At 42.2% G+C, this 22,218-nt stretch overlaps 2 protein-coding genes across 2 annotated transcripts; both read right to left on the reverse strand.

Moving 5' to 3' along the window:
- Nucleotides 1-235: 235 nt before the first annotated feature.
- On the reverse strand, nt 236-4,680 carry LOC311123066 (NACHT, LRR and PYD domains-containing protein 1 homolog). Its single transcript, XM_084197346.1, has 5 exons — nt 4,420-4,680; nt 3,676-3,810; nt 3,416-3,548; nt 3,304-3,333; nt 236-2,780 (listed from the first exon to the last, which is right to left on the reverse strand). The coding sequence occupies exons 1-5, from the start codon at nt 4,651-4,653 to the stop codon at nt 2,467-2,469; spliced, it is 846 nt and encodes a 281-aa protein (XP_084053472.1). The 5' UTR covers nt 4,654-4,680; the 3' UTR covers nt 236-2,466.
- A 172-nt stretch (nt 4,681-4,852) lies between these two features.
- Nucleotides 4,853-14,756, reverse strand: LOC311123079 (protein NLRC3-like; the record flags this gene model as incomplete). Its single annotated transcript, XM_084197357.1, has 11 exons — nt 4,853-5,081; nt 5,214-5,278; nt 5,922-5,959; nt 6,576-6,622; nt 7,475-8,024; nt 8,161-8,207; nt 8,967-9,140; nt 9,447-9,575; nt 12,338-14,129; nt 14,311-14,477; nt 14,731-14,756. 11 exons carry the CDS (start codon nt 14,754-14,756, stop codon nt 4,853-4,855), a joined length of 3,264 nt encoding a protein of 1,087 aa, XP_084053483.1.
- Nucleotides 14,757-22,218: the final 7,462 nt, after the last annotated feature.

Here is a 22,218-nt window from a genome sequence, read left to right on the forward strand (position 1 = left end):
TGTTTTCTAAAATTGATTATTATAATATTATTATAATTATTATTATTAATAGCAGCATCATAAATAATGTTATTTGTATTACTTCTGTTACCATGACAACTGTCTAGTAATCATTACTTTCAATGCTGTTAACAAATGTCAGTGCTATAAAATTATTTGTGCTATAAAGGCGGTTGACTTTATTGCTTTTTTCCATATTGTTAAACAACATTGTAAGTCACAATACATTCCTTTTAATTGACATGTACAACATGTATTTGACAGGGATACTGCACATCAATCAATATTTCTGTAAATGTGCCAGATTTAGCTGTAGTCCCTGGGCAGGTAGATACACATAGAAAAATACAACGTTATAAAACATTTAGTAAAACATTGTGTATAGATGGGGGCTGATTGGTCCTTCAGCCACTCTCAAGTCATTGGTAAAGGGGTGAGAGGTTGAACAGCTCCTTATATGTCCTTCAGCCACTCTCAAGTCATTGGTAAAGGGGAGAGAGGTTGAACAGCTCCTTATATGTCCTTCAGCCTCTCAAGTCATTGGTAAAGGGGAGAGAGGTTGAACAGCTCCTTATATGTCCTTCAGCCACTCTCAAGTCATTGGTAAAGGGGAGAGAGGTTGAACAGCTCCTTATATGTCCTTCAGCCACTCTCAAGTCATTGGTAAAGGGGTGAGAGGTTGAACAGCTCCTTATATGTCCTTCAGCCACTCTCAAGTCATTGGTAAAGGGGAGAGAGGTTGAACAGCTCCTTATATGTCCTTCAGCCACTCTCAAGTCATTGGTAAAGGGGTGAGAGGTTGAACAGCTCCTTATGTCTGTCAATGGTCAATGTGCTCTCACTGAGAAAACTGCTGATAGACTGAGGTGGTTGTGTTGATATCCAGCCCCTCTCATTAACCTCTATCAGGCCAACACTGTACAATATATTCATAAAATACATTTCTGTGGTTTTAAGTTGAATGCCAAATTCTCAGAGCCATTTTCCCGGACACATTCACAGTGAGTATGCAAATACAGTAAGTAAATTCCAATAACATCACAATACATGTTTACAATGCGTATACAATACATGTTTACAATACGTATACAATACATGTTTACAATGCGTATACAATACATGTTTACAATGCGTATACAATGAAATTTAAAATCTAAAGTTTAAAATACACAGACATCAGGTAGGTAGGTGTGTTGGTGTGAGAGAGACAGAGTTGTATCAACATGTTCTGCTAGATAGGGGTCCAGCTAGGTACCTAGTGGAGGACTAACTGACCCTCCTGCTAGATAGGGGTCCAGCTAGGTACCTAGTGGAGGACTAACTGACCCTCCTGCTAGATAAGGGTCCAGCTAGGTACCTAGTGGAGGACTAACTGACCCTCCTGCTAGATAGGGGTCCAGCTAGGTACCTAGTGGAGGACTAACTGACCCTCCTGCTAGATAGGGGTCCAGCTAGGTACCTAGTGGAGGACTAACTGACCCTCCTGCTAGATAGGGGTCCAGCTAGGTACCTAGTGGAGGACTAACTGACCCTCCTGCTAGATAGGGGTCCAGCTAGGTACCTAGTGGAGGACTAACTGACCCTCCTGCTAGATAGGGGTCCAGCTAGGTACCTAGTGGAGGACTAACTGACCCTCCTGCTAGATAAGGGTCCAGCTAGGTACCTAGTGGAGGACTAACTGACCCTCCTGCTAGATAGGGGTCCAGCTAGGTACCTAGTGGAGGACTAACTGACCCTCCTGCTAGATAGGGGTCCAGCTAGGTACCTAGTGGAGGACTAACTGACCCTCCTGCTAGATAGGGGTCCAGCTAGGTACCTAGTGGAGGACTAACTGACCCTCCTGCTAGATAGGGGTCCAGCTAGGTACCTAGTGGAGGACTAACTGACCCTCCTGCTAGATAGGGGTCCAGCTAGGTACCTAGTGGAGGACTAACTGACCCTCCTGCTAGATAGGGGTCCAGCTAGGTACCTAGTGGATGACTAACTGACCCTCCTGCTAGATAGGGGTCCAGCTAGGTACCTAGTGGAGGACTAACTGACCCTCCTGCTAGATAGGGGTCCAGCTAGGTACCTAGTGGAGGACTAACTGACCCTCCTGCTAGATAGGGGTCCAGCTAGGTACCTAGTGGAGGACTAACTGACCCTCCTGCTAGATAGGGGTCCAGCTAGGTACCTAGTGGAGGACTAACTGATCCTCCTGCTAGATAGGGGTCCAGCTAGGTACCTAGTGGAGGACTAACTGACCCTCCTGCTAGAAGATCCACACCTCCAGGAGGCTGCAGAAGGAGAGAGGCTGTGTGGCTGGACCTTTGGTTAGTTTATTGCTATTATAGTGGTCATGTTTGATTGACATTTACTGTACATTTTTAGGAGCCTGAATTAAAGCAACAGACAACAAGACCATGTTGAACCACCCTGCCTGTCTATTCTGCATGGTCTCCCCACACCCAGGGGTTGGCTACAACTTTAGATCTGAAGCTGTGACCAAAGATAGGGGTCCAGCTCCCCAAGAAGGTTGATCATCCTGGAACATGACTCAGTTCCTTTTCTCAACACCATGTCGATGATGTCACGTGCCTTCTCTGCCCTCTCAGCTATCACCTTTACTGACTCCATTTCCTCCTGGTTGATGACTGTGTGTTGCAGGAGTCCGTCCAGCAGACCTTCCAGGACAGGTCCTGACACTCGTCTCACAAACTCTGTCCGTACAGAACGCAGCTGCTGCTCTGCAGAACCAGTCAAACTGCTCTCAGCCGGACGCCCTGCCCCTAACACAGCACCTGAGAGAGGCAAGTTACAAAATAACTACATTTGTTCATTCACATTTACATTTCAGACATTTAGAAACAGACTTCTTTCAGAGTGACCTACAGTAAAAGTCATCATTGTATTATTAATCTTTGCATTAAGAACACATTCTGTAACAATAACAACCTGCATCAATGAACACATCACACCACTACTGTTTCATTCATATTTAGGGTCGGTTTTCACAGACGTAGAAAAACAGGCTGGGGAATTCAGAACCAGGCTAATCTACATCACGTCCTGGAGGAGATGTCATTGGGGCATTCAGAACCAGGCTAATCTACATCAAGTCCTGGAGGAAATGTCATTCAGAACCAGGCTAATCTACATCAAGTCCTGGAGGAGATGTCATTCAGAACCAGGCTAATCTACATCAAGTCCTGGAGGAGATGTCATTGATCTTGAAGACAGCCTTTTATAATCAGGACTAGTCCAACAGTAAACCATGTCGACTGGCCCTCAAGCCATTGGTTTGTACCTCTCATGTTTACTTACTAGTTGAATGGGTTTCAGGGATGTATTCATCTGAAAGAAGCAAAAATAGGTTATAATCACTAAATAGCATCTGTCAGAAAATAACAGAGTTATGATTGACATATTCTCCTACCTGTTGGTACCATATCTCTCCATACTGTCCTCTCATCATCCCCGATTAACTCCATCTCAATGTCAACCCCTGTGTTTCTCATAACCATCTTACAACAGCTTGGTGTGGTGTCTGCAGGTAACAGCTGAATCTTCTGTAGAAGGTCATATGGTGCAACGATTGAGACAACAGACAGAGAGAGAGAGAAAGAAATAGAATGATATTCCAGTTATTAATATATAATATGACAGATTCATGTCCTCAGCCTGCTAAAACTGCACCTCTGGATTGATGGAGGAGGAATGGGGATTCTTGACTGCAAACCAACTGTTCAGCTTTAAGGACCCGTTTGGACTTGACAGGACCAATTCTGAATATCCTTGGGACACCTGATGTTTCTCCCGGTCCCGAACAGCCTACAAAATGAGCAGTGTAGTAGTCAGTCTGAACAATGTAGTCTAATAATTCACACAACATGCAGCTCACTGAGCAATCCTTTTTTGTCAACATCAAAAAAATGTGTACACTATGTTTTATTTATTTTACCCTTATTTTACCAGGTAATTGACTGAGAAGAGAGTCTATTTTACAGCAACGACCTCGGGAAGTGTTACAGGGGAAAGGGGATGAATGAGCCAATTAGAAGCTGGGGATGATTAGGTGGCCATGATGGTATGAGGGCCAGATAGTGAATTTAGCCAGGACACCGGGGTTAACACCCCTACTCTTACGATAAGTTCCATGGGATCTTTAGTGACCACAGAGCGTCAGGAAACCTGTTTAACGTCCCATGCGAAAGACAGCACCTTACACGGGGCAATGTCCCCTTCACTGCCCCGGGGCATTGGGTTCTCCTTCGAACAGAGAGAAGAGTGCCGTCTACTGGCTCTTCAAATGAATGAGACAGAAATAGATTTCTCACAGAGCTGCATGTTGTCTTTGTAATCTATAGATTTTCAACAAACTATCAGCTTTCCTTTAGTAAGTTTCAACATACTGTTGTCACTTCAATGATGGTGCCTCACCTCTTTCTGACTGGAGTTTCTGAGGAGCATGTACAGCCGTGAAATTACTGTTGCCTTTTTTACTGCCATATAGAGGACCACGTCACAGTGGACATCTACGTTCCAAAAAAAGATATAGCTCAGTATAACAGAGATAACTGAGAACTTGGGATGGAGAATCTTAGCATGGAATCTGGTGACCTCATGCACTTCCTCAACAGACACTCCATGTTCCTCTACATGAAGAATCTTCATCTCATTCCTCAGGGAAGGGTTGGTCCCTGAACAACACAATAAAAAGGAGACAGAAAGACAAATATTATATTATTCATCCAACTAAAACACAAAGAATATGCGGTACCAGATCACAGTAAACTCAAACTCCCAGAATATTCATTTATTCATTCAGGAAGTGAAACTCAGTTACATGGAAATGTCTTTCTGAATACTATGTCTATATGGTTTTACCTAAACAGACAAAGTGTGGCAGATGAACTTCCTCCAGTTCACCTAACTCCATAGTGATGTCCAGCAATGGACCACCTTGTCCGTACTGCATGTCTTTCAGAAGTTGACTGTAGGGTTCCCAGTTCCTGAAGTGATACTTCAGAATGACATCTCTGTCACACACCCAGCGGAGCCCAGACACTGTGCACTCATAACGCCCTTTGGGTGTCCTGTGCCTGAGGGCAACATCAAGATATGGTAGAGAGGGTCAATCGTCAAACGGAGAGGTTGGATTAGAAGCCTATTCCCAAAGGTAATGGGGAAATAAACTAGCAAGTGGAATTAAATGTTAAAAGTAGTTATTTTACCTGAACATTGTCACTCCCTGGACAGTGGAAGTCAAGGGTTCAATCTGAAGCCAGTGTGTGGAGTCCTGAACAAGGACAAGCATGTCAGTTATACATATGGGGCCAGTTTCCTGGACACAGATTGAGTATAGTGCTGGATTTAAAGCATGATCAATGGAAGTTTCAATAGAAAGTTCTTTAAGGGCCAGGACTATGCTTAATCTGTGTCCGGGAAACTGGCCCATTAACCAAAGTAACTAATCTAATGTATTTATTCAATGTTACATGGAATGCTGGTGATTGATCCAATTAAACTGTCTAATGACAAAATATGACAGAAGTTAAAATCCTGCATTCCTACAAGCAGAACACAGGACTGTCTATATCCCAGTATGAATGGTTGGTCAGTACACACCTGGCTTTCAGACTGTGTTTATATTACTAAAGCAGAACACAGGACTGTCTATATCCCAGTATGAATGGTTGGTCAGTACACACCTGGCTTTCAGACTGTGTTTATATTACTAAAGCAGAACACAGGACTGTCTATATCCCAGTATGAATGGTTGGTCAGTACACACCTGGCTTTCAGACTGTGTTTATATTACTAAAGCAGAACACAGGACTGTCTATATCCCAGTATGAATGGTTGGTCAGTACACACCTGGCTTTCAGACTGTGCCTGACTCCTGAAGGTATGTAAAAGTGAGAATTGACATTATGACTTACCTCAACATGTTCACAAGTCTTACAGCTCTGAGGAATCCCTGAAGTCAAAAGTAGTTGTTATTTAAAATGGACAATCTCATGTAATAATGAATTAATAAATATTAAACAGACTTGTAATAAAAATGAATGTAAGTGAGCAACAGTCTCAGAATGTACACTCATTATCATCCCATAATCTGACATTAGTGTTATATTAATGAATGTTTGTGGAAGCAGGAAACAACATGGTTCTGGTCCATGTTTTGGAGATGTTGGGGGCCTGATTTCTGGTAGATCCCAGGATGAGAGCTTAAAGGTAGAGTCAGCTAAATGATGTTGTACGAGCAGCACCGCAGATATTGTGATGAGCAAGATGCCTGACTTCTCTCTCACACAGTCTCTGCCCAGGTGCACGGGTTCTCTTCACTCTCTTACAGCGTGGTAGCCACGGGACCAAAACAGAGGAGTTTAGCATCGCGCTCCAACGCCCTTAGTTGTTGTAGAAATTGACCCACTATGCTGTTTACTTTGTGCATCTACATCATATTGCTGACTCTACCTTTAAGTTTGTTTTGACCAAATAGATCATGATTGTGTTCCTTGCCTGGGACTCAAGTATAATGAACGCTTTAAAAGTATTTTGATTGAAAAACAATTAAATCAGTTAACACTCACATTTCTCAGGTCCAGGCTTGATACAACACTCTCCATCATGGTCTCTGCTGTTGGGAAAGCAGATGGATAGACTGTGATTAAACTAAAAACAACTTATAAAGGCTTTATATAGCATACATACAGTCTTCATAAGCAATACAAAGGGTGAATAAAGGGTGACAGAACAGCTCCCTATGTAGGGTGCATTGCCAAATGTGACATAACACTATGTCAACTTCCATGAAGTCAATACTGATGGTGACAATACAGGTGACATTGCTTATCTTGATGAAAGCCCCTAGAGACGTGAAGTCACCAGGTATCATTTTAACAGGTTCTGATGCCCTCTTGTGGTTAGAGTGAAACTGACACTACAGTGAGACATAGGAGAGGAAACATCTGTACATCCAACAGAACACATTAAAACACACCACTACTACTAATCTAACTGTCTGTAGGTCCAACAGAACACATTAAAACACACCACTACTAATCTAACTGTCTGTAGGTCCAACAGAACACATTAAAACACACCACTACTACTAATCTAACTGTCTGTAGGTCCAACAGAACACATTAAAACACACCACTACTACTAATCTAACTCTCTGTAGGTCCAACAGAACACATTAAAACACACCACCACTACTAATCTAACTGTCTGTAGGTCCAACAGAGCACATTAAAACACACCACTACTACTAATCTAACTGTCTGTAGGTCCAACAGAACACATTAAAAACACACCACCACTACTAATCTAACTGTCTGTAGGTCCAACAGAACACATTAAAACACACCACTACTACTAATCTAACTGTCTGTAGGTCCAACAGAACACATTAAAACACACGAATACTAATCTAATTGTAGGAATGATTCCAGAGGAAAACACATGATGAAACATTGCTATGACTCACCTTTGAATGTGTTGGTCATCTATCTGACACAGGGTCACTGAGGAGGAGGAGGAATAAACCCCAAACCCAGGATAGAGGGGTTCAGTGAATGTGGTGTGTTCTGTGTAAAGGTGTGTCAGTGTACCAGAGGAGGACACACTATAGAAGGACAAAGTACCAGCTGGCCAGTCCAGATACACTCCAACTCTGTTAGAAAAAGGACCAGGGATGGATCTGTCGACTCCAGCATGGTAAAACTTATATCCACTGTCAGAGTAGAATAAACACCAGGACTTCCCGTTGAGTCCAATCCAACTGTCCATCACTCCCTTCCTCTGCATTCCTTTGTACACCACACCAATGACAGCCCCGTCACCATCCCTCTCCACCTCCCAGTAATAACGAGATCCAGATAAGCCTTCTCTGCAGAGAACTTGGGGAAGACAGTCAAATCTGTCTGGATGGTCTTCATAATGCTGCTTCTCCTCCACCCGTGTCACCTTCCTGTTCCCCTCAGACAGTATCAGGTTTGGGTTTGCTGTATTTGGGTCCAGGGTGAGATGACAGGCATCTGTAGACAAAATGAGAGTTTAATCAAACCACATCTTCATATAAAATGTTGTTTTGTAGGTAGAGAACAAGTATTGATTAGTTACTATGTTACTGTAGTTCTGAATATGTAGTTAATTAGGATTGAAGAGACTTACATTTCATCAGCCCTGATTTCAGCCTGAACTCTCCACCATGATCCACACTGTAGGAGAAACAGGTTATTGACTGACAAAGACCTAATAAAGCAGTCAACATTTAAACCATATTGTTGTGTTCTGGTGCACTATCCAAGTTCATTACTAGAGACATACAGGTATTCTATCCTACCTACTGCATTCAGAACAGAGTACAATTCATTACTAGAGACATACAGGTATTCTATCCTACCTACTGCATACAGAACAGAGTACAATTCATTACTAGAGAAATACAGGTATTCTATCCTACATACTGCATACAGAACAGAGTACAATTCATTACTAGAGACATACAGGTATTCTATCCTACCTACTGCATACAGAACAGAGTACAATTCATTACTAGAGAAATACAGGTATTCTATCCTACATACTGCATACAGAACAGAGTACAATTCATTACTAGAGACATACAGGTATTCTATCCTACCTACTGCATACAGAACAGAGTACAATTCATTACTAGAGAAATACAGGTATTCTATCCTACATACTGCATACAGAACAGAGTACAATTCATTACTAGAGACATACAGGTATTCTATCCTACCTACTGCATACAGAACAGAGTACAATTCCAACAGGATATCAGAGATGCAGAAGAAGAGTATTCATGTGGTGATGATGTATGCTGTGTTGGAGTGCTAAGCCTGCTGGGTAAACGTCCCCTGTATTCTACCATCATGTCCTCATGTTACTGAACCTACTACACTACATAGGACACAACCACTGCTCACACTATTAGGACATCTATTCTGACTTACTTCAGCTTCATCAGTTTATCTGTGGGATCCACCAGAGCAGCTGAAAGCAGTCCCCCTGCAGAGTCTCCTGGGTGATTGTAGCTCAGGTCCAGCTCTTTCAGGTGGGAGGGGTTTGACCTCAGAGCTGAAGACAGAGCAGCACAGCCCTCCTCTGTGACCAGACAGCCACACAGCCTACAGAGAGACACAACAGCCGTCTAGGTTGGTGGACTGGTGTCAATCATCTTGTAAGACACCCATATATTTGTCCATGACACAAACATTGTCATGAAACATCAGATGTTCAGAGTATTTGTTTTACTAAGCTCAGTACCGACCTGACTGAAACAGCTGTCCATACCCCAGTGTGTGTAGTTTACAGTCTGGATCCTCCAGTCCAGCAGAGGGCAGTGTAACTCAGCAAAGTACCGACCTGACTGAAACAGCTGTACTTACCCCAGTGTGTGTAGTTTACAGTCTGGATCCTCCAGTCCAGCAGACAGCAGTGTAACTCCTGAGTCCTGCAGGTCATTGTCTCTCAGCTCCAGTTGTTTCAGTTGTGAGTTGGGTGAACTCAGGACTGAGGCCAGATCTGAACAGCAACCCTCTGTCAGACCACACTGACCTAGACTAGAGGGCAGAAGAGCACATGATTAACAAATGTTTAAAACATCCACATAATAACTCATACTGAAGAAAGTTAACTCACACTAGTGTCTGTATGTTGCAGAGTGGACTGGTTAGTCCAACACAGAGCAGCTCCACTCCTCTGTCTCCCAGGTCATTGTATCTCAGGTCCAGTTCTCTCAGGGGGGAGTTTGTTGTCTGCAGAGCTGAAGCCAGAGTCTCACAGGATTCATATGTGAGTTTACAGCCAGCCAGTCTGGAGAGAGGAGATATGTTGATACACTGTTAAATATGCAAAGCTTTAAGAATAATGAAATGCATTAAGACAATAACAGAAGGACACATGATTAACCAATGTTAAAAACATACTAACTCACTCAAGATATTTACCTTAGTTTTATATATGTTATGTATGTTTCTGGAGATGTCCCAAAATGTTAAAATAATGTTAAAAACATACACATACTTACTATACTGAACATAAATATAAACCCAACATGTAAAGTGTAGGTCCCACGTTTCATGAGCTGCAATAAAATATCCCAGATATGTTCCATACGCACAAAAGCTTAGTTCTCTCAAATGTTGTGCATAAATTTGTTTAGATCCCTGTTAGTGAGCATTTCCCCTTTGTTAAGATAATCCATTTTCTTAAGATAATCCATTCACCTGACAGGTGTGGTATATCAAGAAGCTGATTAAACTGCATGATCATTACACAGGTGCACCTTGTGCTGGGGACAATAAAAGGCCACTCTGAAATGTACAGTTTTGTCACACAACACAATGCCACAGATGTGTCAAGTTTTGAGGGAGCGTGCAATTGGCATGATGACTGCAGGAATGTCCACCAGAGCTGTTGCTAGAGAATTTTATGTTAATTTCTCTTCCATAAACCGCCTCCAACATCGTTTTAGAGAATTTGGCAGTACATCCTACCGGCCTCACAATCACAGACCACATGTAACCACGCCAGCCCAGGACCTCCACATCCGGCTTCTTCACCTGCAGGATGGTCTGAGACAAGCCACCAGGACAGCTGATTTAACTGTGGGTTTTCACAACCGAATATTTTCTGCACAAACTGTCAGAAACTGTCTCAGGGAAGCTCATCTGTGTGCTTGTCATCCTCACCAGGGTCTTGACCTGACTGCAGTTCGGCGTCGTAACCGACTTCTGTGGGCAAATGCTCACCTTCGATGGCCACTGGCACACTGGAGAAGTGTGCTCTTCACGGATGAATCCCGGTTTCAACTGTACCGGGAAGATGGCAGAAAGCGTGTAGGGCGTCGTGATGGCATTGTGTGGGCAAGCGGTTTGCTGAGGTCAACGTTGTGAACAGAGTGCCCCATGGTGGCGGTGGGGTTATGGTATGGGCCGGCATAAGCTACGGACAATGAACAAAATCACATTTTATCGATGGCAATTTGAATGCACAGAGATACCGTGACGAGATCCTGAGGCCCATTGTCGTGCCATTCAACCGCCGCCACCACCTCATGTTTCAGCATGATAATGCACGGCCCAGTGTCGCAAGGATCTGTATACAATTCCTGGAAGCTGAAAATGTCCCAGTTCTTCCATGGACTGCATACTCACCAGACATGCATGTTTGGGATGCTCTGGATCGACGTGTACGACAGCGTCTTCCAGTTCCCGGCAGTTTCCAGCAACTTCGCACAGCCATTGAAGAGGAGTGGGACAACATTCCACAGGCCACAATCAACAGCCTGATCAACTCTATGCGAAGGAGATGTGTCGCGCTGCATGAGGCAAATGGTGGTCACACCAGATACGGACTGGTTTTCTGATACACACCCATACTTATTTTTTTAAAGGTATCTCTGACCAACAGATGCATATCTGAATTCCCATTTATGTGAAATCCATAGATTAGGGCCTAATGAATTTATTTCAATTGACTGATTTCCTCATATGAACTGTAACTCAGTAAAACCTTTCAAATTGTTGCATGTTGCATTTATATTTTTGTTCAGTATACAGTACATACAGAATATATAAACACTCACAGTGGATAATGAAGATAGTTAACTCACACTAGTGTCTGTATGTTGCAGAGTGGACTGGTTAGTCCAACACAGAACAGCTCCACTCTTCTGTCTCCCAGGTCATTGTAGCTGAGGTCCAGTTCTCTCAGGGGGGAGTTTGGTGTCTGCAGAGCTGAAGCCAGAGTCTCATAGGATTCATATGTGAGTTCACAGCCAGACAGTCTGGAGAGAGGAGATATAGTGATACACTGATAAATATGCAAAGCTTTAAGAATAATGAGATACATTAAGATAATAACAGAAGGACACATGATTAACCAATGTTAAAAACATACTAACTCACTCAAGACATTTAACCTTAGTTTGATATATTTATCACATTTTATGTATGTTTCTGCATATTTACCAAGATATTCAAATAATGTTAAAAACATACACATACTAACTACATACATAATATATAAACACTCACAGTGGATACTGAAGATATTTAACTCACACTAGTGTCTGTATGTTGCAGAGTGGACTGGTTAGTCCAACACAGAGCAGCTCCACTCCTCTGTCTCTCAGGTCATTGTAGCTGAGGTCCAGTTCTCTCAGGGGGGAGTTTGGTGTCTGCAGAGCTGAGGCCAGAGTCTCACAGGATTCATATGTGAGTTTACAGCCAGACAGTCTGGAGAGAGAAGATCATCTGTTAGATATACAAATCCTTCAGAATAATGATACTGTTTACATCAACTCAATAACAGAACTTACAGTGCTCTCTTGCAGGTTTTCACTATCGGCAGCAACCTCTGATAACCTTCCTCTGATGTGGTGTATGTCTTCAGGTCAAACTCCTCCAGCACCTCCTCTGACATCAGTAACAGGTAGGCCAGGGCTGAACATTGGTGAGGTTCTAGGACTGTTTCTGAAAGAGTTCCTGATCGCAGGGAGGTTTGCATGTCTTCAACTAGAGAGTTGGCACCAAGTTCATTCAGACAGTGGAACAAGTTGATGATCCTTTCTGGTGAGGATTCCCTTTCGATCTTGTCTGAAATGTACCTGACTGTTCTCTCGACTGTTTCCTCATTGCTCTGTGTTGTACTTCCTGTCTGTGTCAGAAGGCCTCGTAACAGATTCTGATTGGACTCCAGTGAGAGACCCAGAAGGAAGCGGAGGAACAGGTCCAGGTGTCCATTCTCACTCTTCAAGGCCTGGTCCACTGCTCTCCTGTGTAAGTCAGACAACTGGATTGACTTCTCATCTTCATCCTCACTAGTGGTGGAAAAAACATTTTCCTTCTTGTACAGACATGATTCTAAAGCATGCACTGCTGCTAGAAACTCCTGCATGCTCAGATGCACAAAGCTGTAGACCTTCTCTTGGTACAGCCCAGATTCTTCTTTAAAGATCTCTGTACACAATGCTGAGTACTCTGATGCCTCTGTGACATCAAGGCCACACTCTCTCAGGTCCTCCTCATAGAAGATCAGGTTGCCCTTCTGCAGCTGTTGGAAAGCCAGCTCTGCCAGTTTCAGGATCATCTCTTTGTCTGACTGAGACAGTTCCTTTGGGTTTGTCTCTGTGGCTTTGTTGTACTTCTTGTTCTTCACAATGATTTGGATGAGCGTGAAGTGTGTGAACATCTGGGTCAGAGTTTTGGGGACTTCATCCTTCTCTGCCTCTTTCAGCATCATCTCAAGGACAGTGGCTGATATCCAACAGAAGACTGGCATGTGGCACATGATGTGGAGGCTCCTTGATGTCTTCATGTGTTTGATGATTTCATTGGCCAGATTCTGATCTGTGATTTTCTTCCTGAAGTACTCCTCCTTCTGTGGATCATTGAACCCTCGTACCTCTGTCACCTGGTCAACACACTCAGGAGGGATCTGATTGGCTGCTGCAGGCCGTGAGGTTATCCAGAGGAGAGCAGAGGGAAGCAGATTCCCCTTGATGAGGTTTGTCAGCAGCACGTCCACTGAGGTTGGCTTCGTGACATCACAGCACCTCTCATTGTTTTTGAAGTCTAGAGGAAGTCGACACTCATCCAGACCATCAAAAATGAAAACAGTTTTGGTTTCACCATCTTCAATGTTGTCAATCTCTTTCAGCTCTGAGAAGTAGTGGGAAAGAAGTTGCATCAGACTGTATTGGTCCTTTTTCAGGTTCAGATCACGGAAAGGAAGAGGAAACATGAAATGAACGTCCTGATTTGCTTTTCCCTCTGCCCAGTCAAGGATGACCTTCTGCACAGAGACTGTTTTTCCAATGCCAGCGATTCCTTTTGTCAGCACAGTTCTGATAGGTTTGTCTTGTCCAGGTAAAGGCTTGAAGATGTCGTTGCATTTGATTGGTGTCTCTTGTGTGGTTTGTTTCTTGGATGCCATCTCTATCTGTCTCACCTCATGTTCATTATTGACCCCTCCACTTCCACCCTCTGTGATGTAGAGCTCTGTGTAGATGTCCTTTAACAGACTTTGGTTTCCAATTCCTTCAGATATGTGTTGATACTTGTGTTTCAGTTTAGCCTTAATGTCTTGTTGGACTGTCAGAAGAGTTTTACCTGTAGGAAAACAATGAGAGTTGGGACTCATAAGTGCATGTGTGTGTGTGTGTGTGTGTGTGTGTGTGTGTGTGTGTGTGTGTGTGTGTGTGTGTGTGTGTGTGTGTGTGTGTGTGTGTGTGTGTGTTTTAGAGGGGCCTTTGTCCCGTTCTTTATAATATTGTATGAAACACAGTCTTACTTCTTCTGTCCAGAAGGTTGTGTGTGATCTTTAATGCATCCTCACTGTCTAAACTCTCCACTTCCTTATTGTCATCTGGTAATGGTTCCTGGCTGAAAGCAGGTGGCTGATCACTCTTCATTGATAGCAGGCTGGGGGAAGGTGACTCTGCTCTGGGCTTCTGGACACTGAACAGAACAGGGAGGCAGATCACCTCATCAATATCTCATCAGTACCTCATCTACATCATTTCAACAACTGTATAATTTAACTTCTAGAAGTCCTGATGTTTCTTTATAAAGCTACAGTCTGCAATTGGTAAATCGGTTTGGGGACTTTTAAATTAATGATGTAGAACTACATTTGATGTAATTTGGGAAAACTTTTCCCTTTAGTTTTATATCTTTAAGAGAACTGTATATTTTACATGTAATCTCTTACCTCTTAGAACTGGTGTCTTGAGTCATTTTAGAGGCAGTGGTCCCCTCCTCTCTCTCCCCAGAGAGACTCATTTTAGAGGCAGTGGTCTCCTCCTCTCTCTCCCCAGAGAGACTCATTTTAGAGGCAGTGGTCCCCTCCTCTCTCTCCCCAGAGAGACTCATTTTAGAGGCAGTGGTCTCCTCCTCTCTCTCCCCAGAGAGACTCATTTTAGAGGCAGTGGTCCCCTCCTCTCTCTCCCCAGAGAGACTCATTTTAGAGGCAGTGGTCCCCTCCTCTCTCTCCCCAGAGAGACTCATTTTAGATGTAAGTCACAGTTCACTCAGCTACAATAAGAAATAACAGAACAGTCAATATTTCTGAACAATGTTGAAGAACCATTAACAATGACAACATTTTTACTGTCTGTGGTCAAAGTTCAAACAGAGACTTCATATTGCATTTAAACATGCACAGTCCAATATGTTATTAATTTGATTTGATTTGACTTGGATCCCCATTAGCTGACGCCATAACAACAGCTAGTCTACCTCGGGTAAACACAACTAAAAATACGTTACAGCTTAGATTGACAGACATTATAAACATTTACCAAGTAGACATTACATACAGTTAAAATAGCTGACAGGTATTTCTTCTATGCCAAGGGAAGCCAGGCTATAATGTATCTTTCGTCTCTCTTTGCTTCATAATTGTCCTTTAATTCGCAAGAGGCTGAATGTATGTCACAGGAGAAAGCATCCGAGCGAGCTAAACAGCGCCCCTCTGTCTCTCTATGTGTAGGCCATCTATCTGATGCTGTCTGGTTCAAACGAGTATGACATTGTTGCCCGTAGCATTGAAGACAAGGGAAGCCTGCGAGCATTTGGCCTTTGATTTAAAAAACTATTAGAAATGAGCCAATCAGCGTTGAGCTAAACTGAGCGAGCTCAACTGTGATTGGTTCTGGTGCACCAATAAAAGGTGTCAAGGTAAACCAGCTTGGTTTTTGACAGAAACAACTTGAAATCTTGCTTCTCGTTATGTAGTTGTCCTCTGGTGTCTAGCTAGTTAGTTAACATTGGTCCTTTCCTAAATGAACCATGGATGGAGATAGGGATTCGGACTTGTGGTTTTACTTAATTCTCCAAGCATTTTAGCCAGGTAGGAAAGGCGTAATTTCATAAGTTGGAATAGTGCCCTTAGTGAATACACCCATGCACTGCTTGACTTCACATGAGGTGCCAACAGTTTATCTCGTCCGTTGCACCCGGGCTTGTATTCAGGTGTGCCGATAACGATGCGGAACATTACGCAACAGTGCGCTGGCCAAGTTATATGAAGCGTACAGCACTGAGCAAAACGGACCACAGCCCTTCTGATCGGTGTCGCCAGAAAGCATTTTCAACTTGAACTTTGATTTATCCCAACATTTAATTAGTTTCTATGTCTATTGTTGCGCGTCATTTTTACTTGACTGACTTGTCGAAACAGACTATTTTCTTTAGTGACAGCTTTACATAATTCCGATGCACGTCTTTCTAACGCAGTTTCGACATGCGGATAATAATCACGATAATGTGATGTCAATCGCCTTTACCAATAATACCCTACCTCATAGCCCTGTAGCCTATAACATCACATCACATTGGATCATATTGATTAGGCTAAGCAATATGAATCAACACCAATGTACAGTACAATTATCATTCTTGAAAGTTGAAATCAGTATTGTATTAACTTTACATTTCTGTAGATGTCTTACCCCTAAATCATCTGTCTCTCTATGATAGCCTAACTTCTCCAGAACACTTTTCTACATTAAATTGTAAAAGAAAGCTACAAACCTCAGATGTTTTTGTCTTCTACCTGTAACGTCCATTTCTTCCTCTACTTCCTGATACTACCTATGTTGGGACATGAGGTGGAGGGAGGGGAGAGGTAGAGGGAGGGAGAGAGGGAGGAGAGGGAGGGAGGGAGGAGAGAGGGAGAGGTGGGGGGAGAGAGGGAGGGAGGAAGAGAGGGAGGGAGAGGTGGAGGGAGAGGTGGGGGGAGGGAGTGAGGGAGGGAGGGAGGGAGGGAGGGAGGGAGGGAGGGAGGAGAGGTGGAGATTGAGCATAGTGCAATATCAAAAGTAGTGCACTATATAGGGAAAAGGGTGTCATTTGAGAGTATGTACTCTATACACTGTGTAGTAACATAGGACCTTAGAGCTTATTGACATAGGATCTGCCTCTCTCTCTAACACACACACACACAGAGACACACACACAGACACACACACACACACACACACACACACACACACACACACAGACACATACAGACACACACACACACAGACACACACACACACACACACCCACACACAGAGACACACACACAGAGACACACACACACAGAGAGAGACACACACACACACACACACAGAGACACACACACACACACACAGACACAGACACACACACACACACACACACACACACACACACACAGACACACACACACACACACACACACACAGACACACACACACACACACACACACACACACACAGACACACACACACACATACCTTAACAGAGGTGACTACACTGCATTTACAACTTGCGGTAACTCTCTGTGGTTCTAAATCAATAGTTGTTTAGTGATCGGAAACATTAACTTGCTTGACCATGATGTAGGTCATGTAACTGTCTGTTACATAGAATATGCTTTGTGGACTTAACCGGACAGAGGTTGCTCTCTGGTTTTGTGATAAAACAAAGGTGTGGTTGAATTTATTCTGCCACTGTGTCTTCTTATTGTCTCGACCTTTAGGCCTAAAGCCTATATCAGGGTCACAAGGCATATGAATTAACAGGTTATAGAGTGTAGTGTATTAAGATTATGTCTTTGTTAAATGTTTTTCATGAAGAAATGGAATGTTGGTTATGTTAGTATCAAAAGGCAATGTTTAGTATAATGTCACATATAATAGACAGGAAGTGTGTTGTAAACTGGTGATTGGCCAGAAGAGGGAGCCCATCTTGTTGCATTGTTTATAAATAGGGGTACACGAAGAAGATAGGGCAGAGCAGCCATTAGAATTGGAGGACACTGCTCTCCAGACCTCGCGAGTCTGTCACCCATGCTGAAGCTTGTGATCTGAATAAACCTTATGATCAACGTTCAGTATGAGCAGACTCCTTTTGTTCATCAGCAATAATTGCCACCTCTCACTCGATACGACAAATGGCGAGCTTGCCAGGAGGTGTTTTGCAATCCTTCTTTGCTGCATTTGGAGTCGCCAAGCTAACTCAAGCTAACTTCGGTCTGGAGTCATGACCCGACTAAACGCAGCTAAGTTGTTGGTTTTGTTACTGCTTGTGTACACTGGAGGAATGTACCATTATGACCGTGCCTCAGGTGGTGTTTTTGCTGATGATTGGGGTCTGGCTAATCATTATACAAATTTTAAAAATAGCGCAAAAGTGGTTAGAGTTTAGGGATTGTTTATAGAGATGTGTTGCTTGAATAGTAAGTCAAGAACAGTCGGGGCCAAGATATGTATACAATTTTAGAGCATTGCAGGTTTAGATAAGCCCTCGTGACGAACGGGGCGACCACCAGGGTGGGCCAAAATCCTGGCAACGCATTATGAGTTTCAGGTTCAGTCTGGGACTGGGGGTTGGTGGGACATTTCTTGGGGATGGCTTGCTCAACTTCTGTTCGACGGGATAGTTGCATTGGGGGGGATCGCTCGTAGAAATAGCCATACCCATGGCAGAATAAATTTAGGACAAACGAAACAGTACTCAATTAAAGACGCAATGCGGGTTTGTTACATGTTGTAGGCCGCAGTTGGCTAAAGGCTAATGCTAAGGCTAAATGCTAAATGTGTGTTGTGTCACATTGTACCTAAGGCTAAAGGCTAAGGCTAATTGCTAAATGCTAATTGTATTGCGTGCTACATGATAACTTTAACCTTAGAGGTCCACTGCGATGGATTCAAGCCTCTTAAACTTGTTTGTATGTGGTGGAACTGAAAGTTCTACGCAAATGTGAGCTCTGTTATGTGTAATTGTGTGAGTATAAGGTATAAAATAGTGACGCTGTAGCGTAATGCTATCGGTCTATTGTGTGGTAAGCATGGGCTTAAGGGGATGTGCGCATGTGCTTGATTTTACGGGGCTAAAACTACGACATGAGGTCGCGCTGAGCCTACAAACCAAAATGGTGGGTTAAGGTCATAGGTCCCATTTGGCGTTACCCTGCAAGGGGGAAATGGACACAGACAAGAGAGGAGAGATTTTAACATGAGTATTCTAGTTTAAACGGCGATGGTTAAAGATGAAACTTGTTTTGTGACCTATTGAATATATACATTAAATATATGTTGGCGAAGTATAATAAATTGAATTAAATAATTAAATAACGGATTAAAATAAAATAATGTTTTTGAGCGATCTATTTAGTTCTGAGTTTAGTCTTAGAGTGAATAATGTAGAACGAAGGAATATTGAATGGTTGGAAATACTCAGTGATGGCATTAACTACTAAAAGCTGTTTCTGTGTCTTTGTCCCTTGTCATGAGAGACAGGAGAGAGGGGGAGCGAGGAGATACAGGAAGTGATCACGTGACGCGGCAGAGGATCAAGTCAAAAAACAAAATAAGGTTTTGAGACTGTTACAAGATATGTGATGTTATGACAATTTTACATAGGCTTGGCAAATACTATTTCATAAAAAATTGCATTTTGGAAGCTTTGTGTATCACTGGGGTTTGATTACAGATGTGTTGGGAATCAAGGATTGACTATTCTGTAAATTTAAGATAATCAGAGCTGATAGAGCAAGGGGTTTATGGGAATTGGAGTAATGATAGGGTTAGAGGCTTTGTTTTTGGGGGATTGCTTTGAAGTTGACTAACTACATTTACTTGCATTTGATGGGTTGTGGTAATATAGCCACCACTAATGGATAAATTGGTGACATAGGATATAGGAATAAAAATTGGTTTTAATTATTCATGATTTTTAATTGATTTATTTGGAGTTTTTTGGGGTTGTTAGGGTTATATTAATAATTTAAGGGGGGAAGTCATAGGCTATACAGTCTAAAATAAGATAGTTCACAAGGAAGGGGATTACACCGATTGATATAGGGGTAAAATAGTAATCCTTTAATTAAAGTAGTGTTAGAAAGTAGGGTTAGAAAAACTAATGGCAGAAGTTAGTACACCTTTCTCACATACGGATTCAGCAAAAAGTACAGCTTAGGGATGTTTATCCTCAGCTTTCAGTGATCATCCAGCAGGGTGATTATGGCATCAGAGATGAAGATGAATAATAGATAGAGGACAAGTAGAAAAGACGATGAAGATGGATCAAAACTCCAGAAGGAAGAAAATGTGAGGTCTGGAAGAAAAGAGGAAGGTTAAGGAGGATGGAACTTAAAGAAGATGAGGATGGTGAAGATGAGTGATGATGAAGAGGTCATGCATGGGTGGATATGACTCTGTGATCAGAAGGAAGTTGGCAAGAGGAAAAAGAAGGATACACGAGATTTGATCTCTGATGGAAGTTGAAGATGAAGATGGCGATGAAGATTTGGAGATTAAAGGGGCTTTATGTTCAAGAGGATTTTATCCTACAATGACTAGCAAAGAAGAAATGGATATATAGACCAATGCTTATCATGCCTGGATAAAGCAAATAGTTTAGAAGTAACACAGCTGAAGATACAGAAGAGGAGAAACTGCTGAGAGCATCGATGAGAGAAGAAGAGAAAATAGCCAACAATTGAAGTAAAAACAACCGACCATTAGAAGTGATAGTGAATAGGGGAAAACTTATCCGGGTTCAGCCTAAAGAGGTTAAACATCTCACTAATTGATAACGAATTAGGATAGGGATTTGAGGTAGTAAAACAGTTAATTACTCTTAAGGTACTAATATTAGAAGATATTGTTATTGCAGTGTTGGGAAGAGATGCATTGTTTAAATTGAATTGTACAATAAGATGTACACTAGACGACTGGGTTTTTGGGAATCATTTGCTTAAAAACGATAATATCATAGGAAGGATGATAATCTATTGTTCTGTCTATTAGACAATCTGTCTGGGAAAATAAAGTTAAAAGGGGTGACTATTATTCTGGGTTACATTCTTACACTAAGAGATTTCAGGCTAGGCTAAAAGGTGTTTAGTCGTTTGCCAAGTGTGTGTAATGAGTCAGAAGCAGGTGGGGAACTTTCCAATCACATATTCTGAAATTTGGTGGTAAAGAGATTTTGTGGATAAATCAGGGGAAAAGGTTTTAAATGTTATGAGAGAAAACATTAGATTAAAATAAGTTAGGGGTAGATTTGGGTTGAAGGAACTCTGAGACAGTAAGCTAAGTTTCAAAGTTAGTAGTAAGACAGAGAGAGAAGTGGTGAATGACATTTTTAGAAGTTTAGTGGGAAGATATGGTAGGAGTTTAGATCTGTTAGGAGCAGATGCATTGAGAAAGTATGTGTTGCTGAATGATAAGAGAAGATTGAGGGTGATTGAGTATCTATATTTACAGTTTCCAGCAGGAAGATCAAGGTAATTATAGGTGTATTTTGTGTAATCAAAAGTTTGAAAGTCAGGGATTTAGAGAAAGGACTGAGATTTGGGGAAAAAGTGACACTAGTGGTGATAGATGGAAGTACAAGCAGAGACATCTTTTCTTTGGGGAAAACTAGGAGTAACTAAGGACATTAACACTTCAGTTTATTAGAACAACAGGGAGAAGCAATTTAATTCTTTCAACATTGATAGTTATTAAAGCCATAAATATATCGCATTTGGTTATAAGGGAACCAATACAGCACCAATGTTAGGGAAAGAATACTTATTAGGGATTAGGATGGGGACGTTCCTCCCATATGGAGAGATAATTATGGAGAATAAGTATTGTTATCAGGACCAGGAGTAGAAGCTGTTGCACCTAGTCAAAGGAGGGATAGTTTGTACAACGATATGAAGTGGAAGATGTTAGGAGTGACTGTTCACTTATGGTGCGTAATGTTACAGAGAAAGGTCAGGGAGAATATATGTATACTTATCTAGTGCAAGCATTAGAATTTGTTCCGGTTAAGAATTATTGGTTAAAGGGCTATGTAATTCGTAAAGTGATGCCTATAATGGAAGATTTGAAATCTGTTGAAGTTCCACAGTCACCGAGGGAGTTCAGGAAGAGTAGATTATAGTAGTCACTCCAACAGTAGATAATACACAGAGGATAATGGGAACTTTTGCACTAGAAGTAATTAGGGTTGATACAGCAATTAAGTCAACTACTTTAATGGTAACTTTGGAAGGGATTAATGATACGATGGCAATAGCAAAAGAGGGAGTATGACATCGACAACAACTTTTCTGAAATTAAATGGGGAATTTTAGACTCATGGGTTATGTTACGGATGGAGAGTGCTGTCAATGATAGTACGAATGGGGTTAAAATAGGAGAACAGATAGTAGTAGAGAGAATATAGATTCAT

The sequence above is a fragment of the Coregonus lavaretus genome (genome assembly GCF_964263955.1).
Source record: "Coregonus lavaretus genome assembly, contig: HAP1_SCAFFOLD_452, whole genome shotgun sequence".
Classification (NCBI taxonomy): domain Eukaryota; kingdom Metazoa; phylum Chordata; class Actinopteri; order Salmoniformes; family Salmonidae; genus Coregonus; species Coregonus lavaretus.

Excerpts from the sequence above, each read along its gene's own strand:
- LOC311123066 (XM_084197346.1), bottom strand. The coding sequence starts at position 4,653 with ATGAAGATTCTTCATGTAGAGGAACATGGAGTGTCTGTTGAGGAAGTG. Across the intron at positions 3,811-4,419 it reads GAAACTCCAGTCAGAAAGAG|GCTGTTCGGGACCGGGAGAA; the intron begins GTGAGGCACCAT and ends CTCATTTTGTAG. Across the intron at positions 3,334-3,415 it reads GAGAGATATGGTACCAACAG|ATGAATACATCCCTGAAACC; the intron begins GTAGGAGAATAT and ends TGCTTCTTTCAG.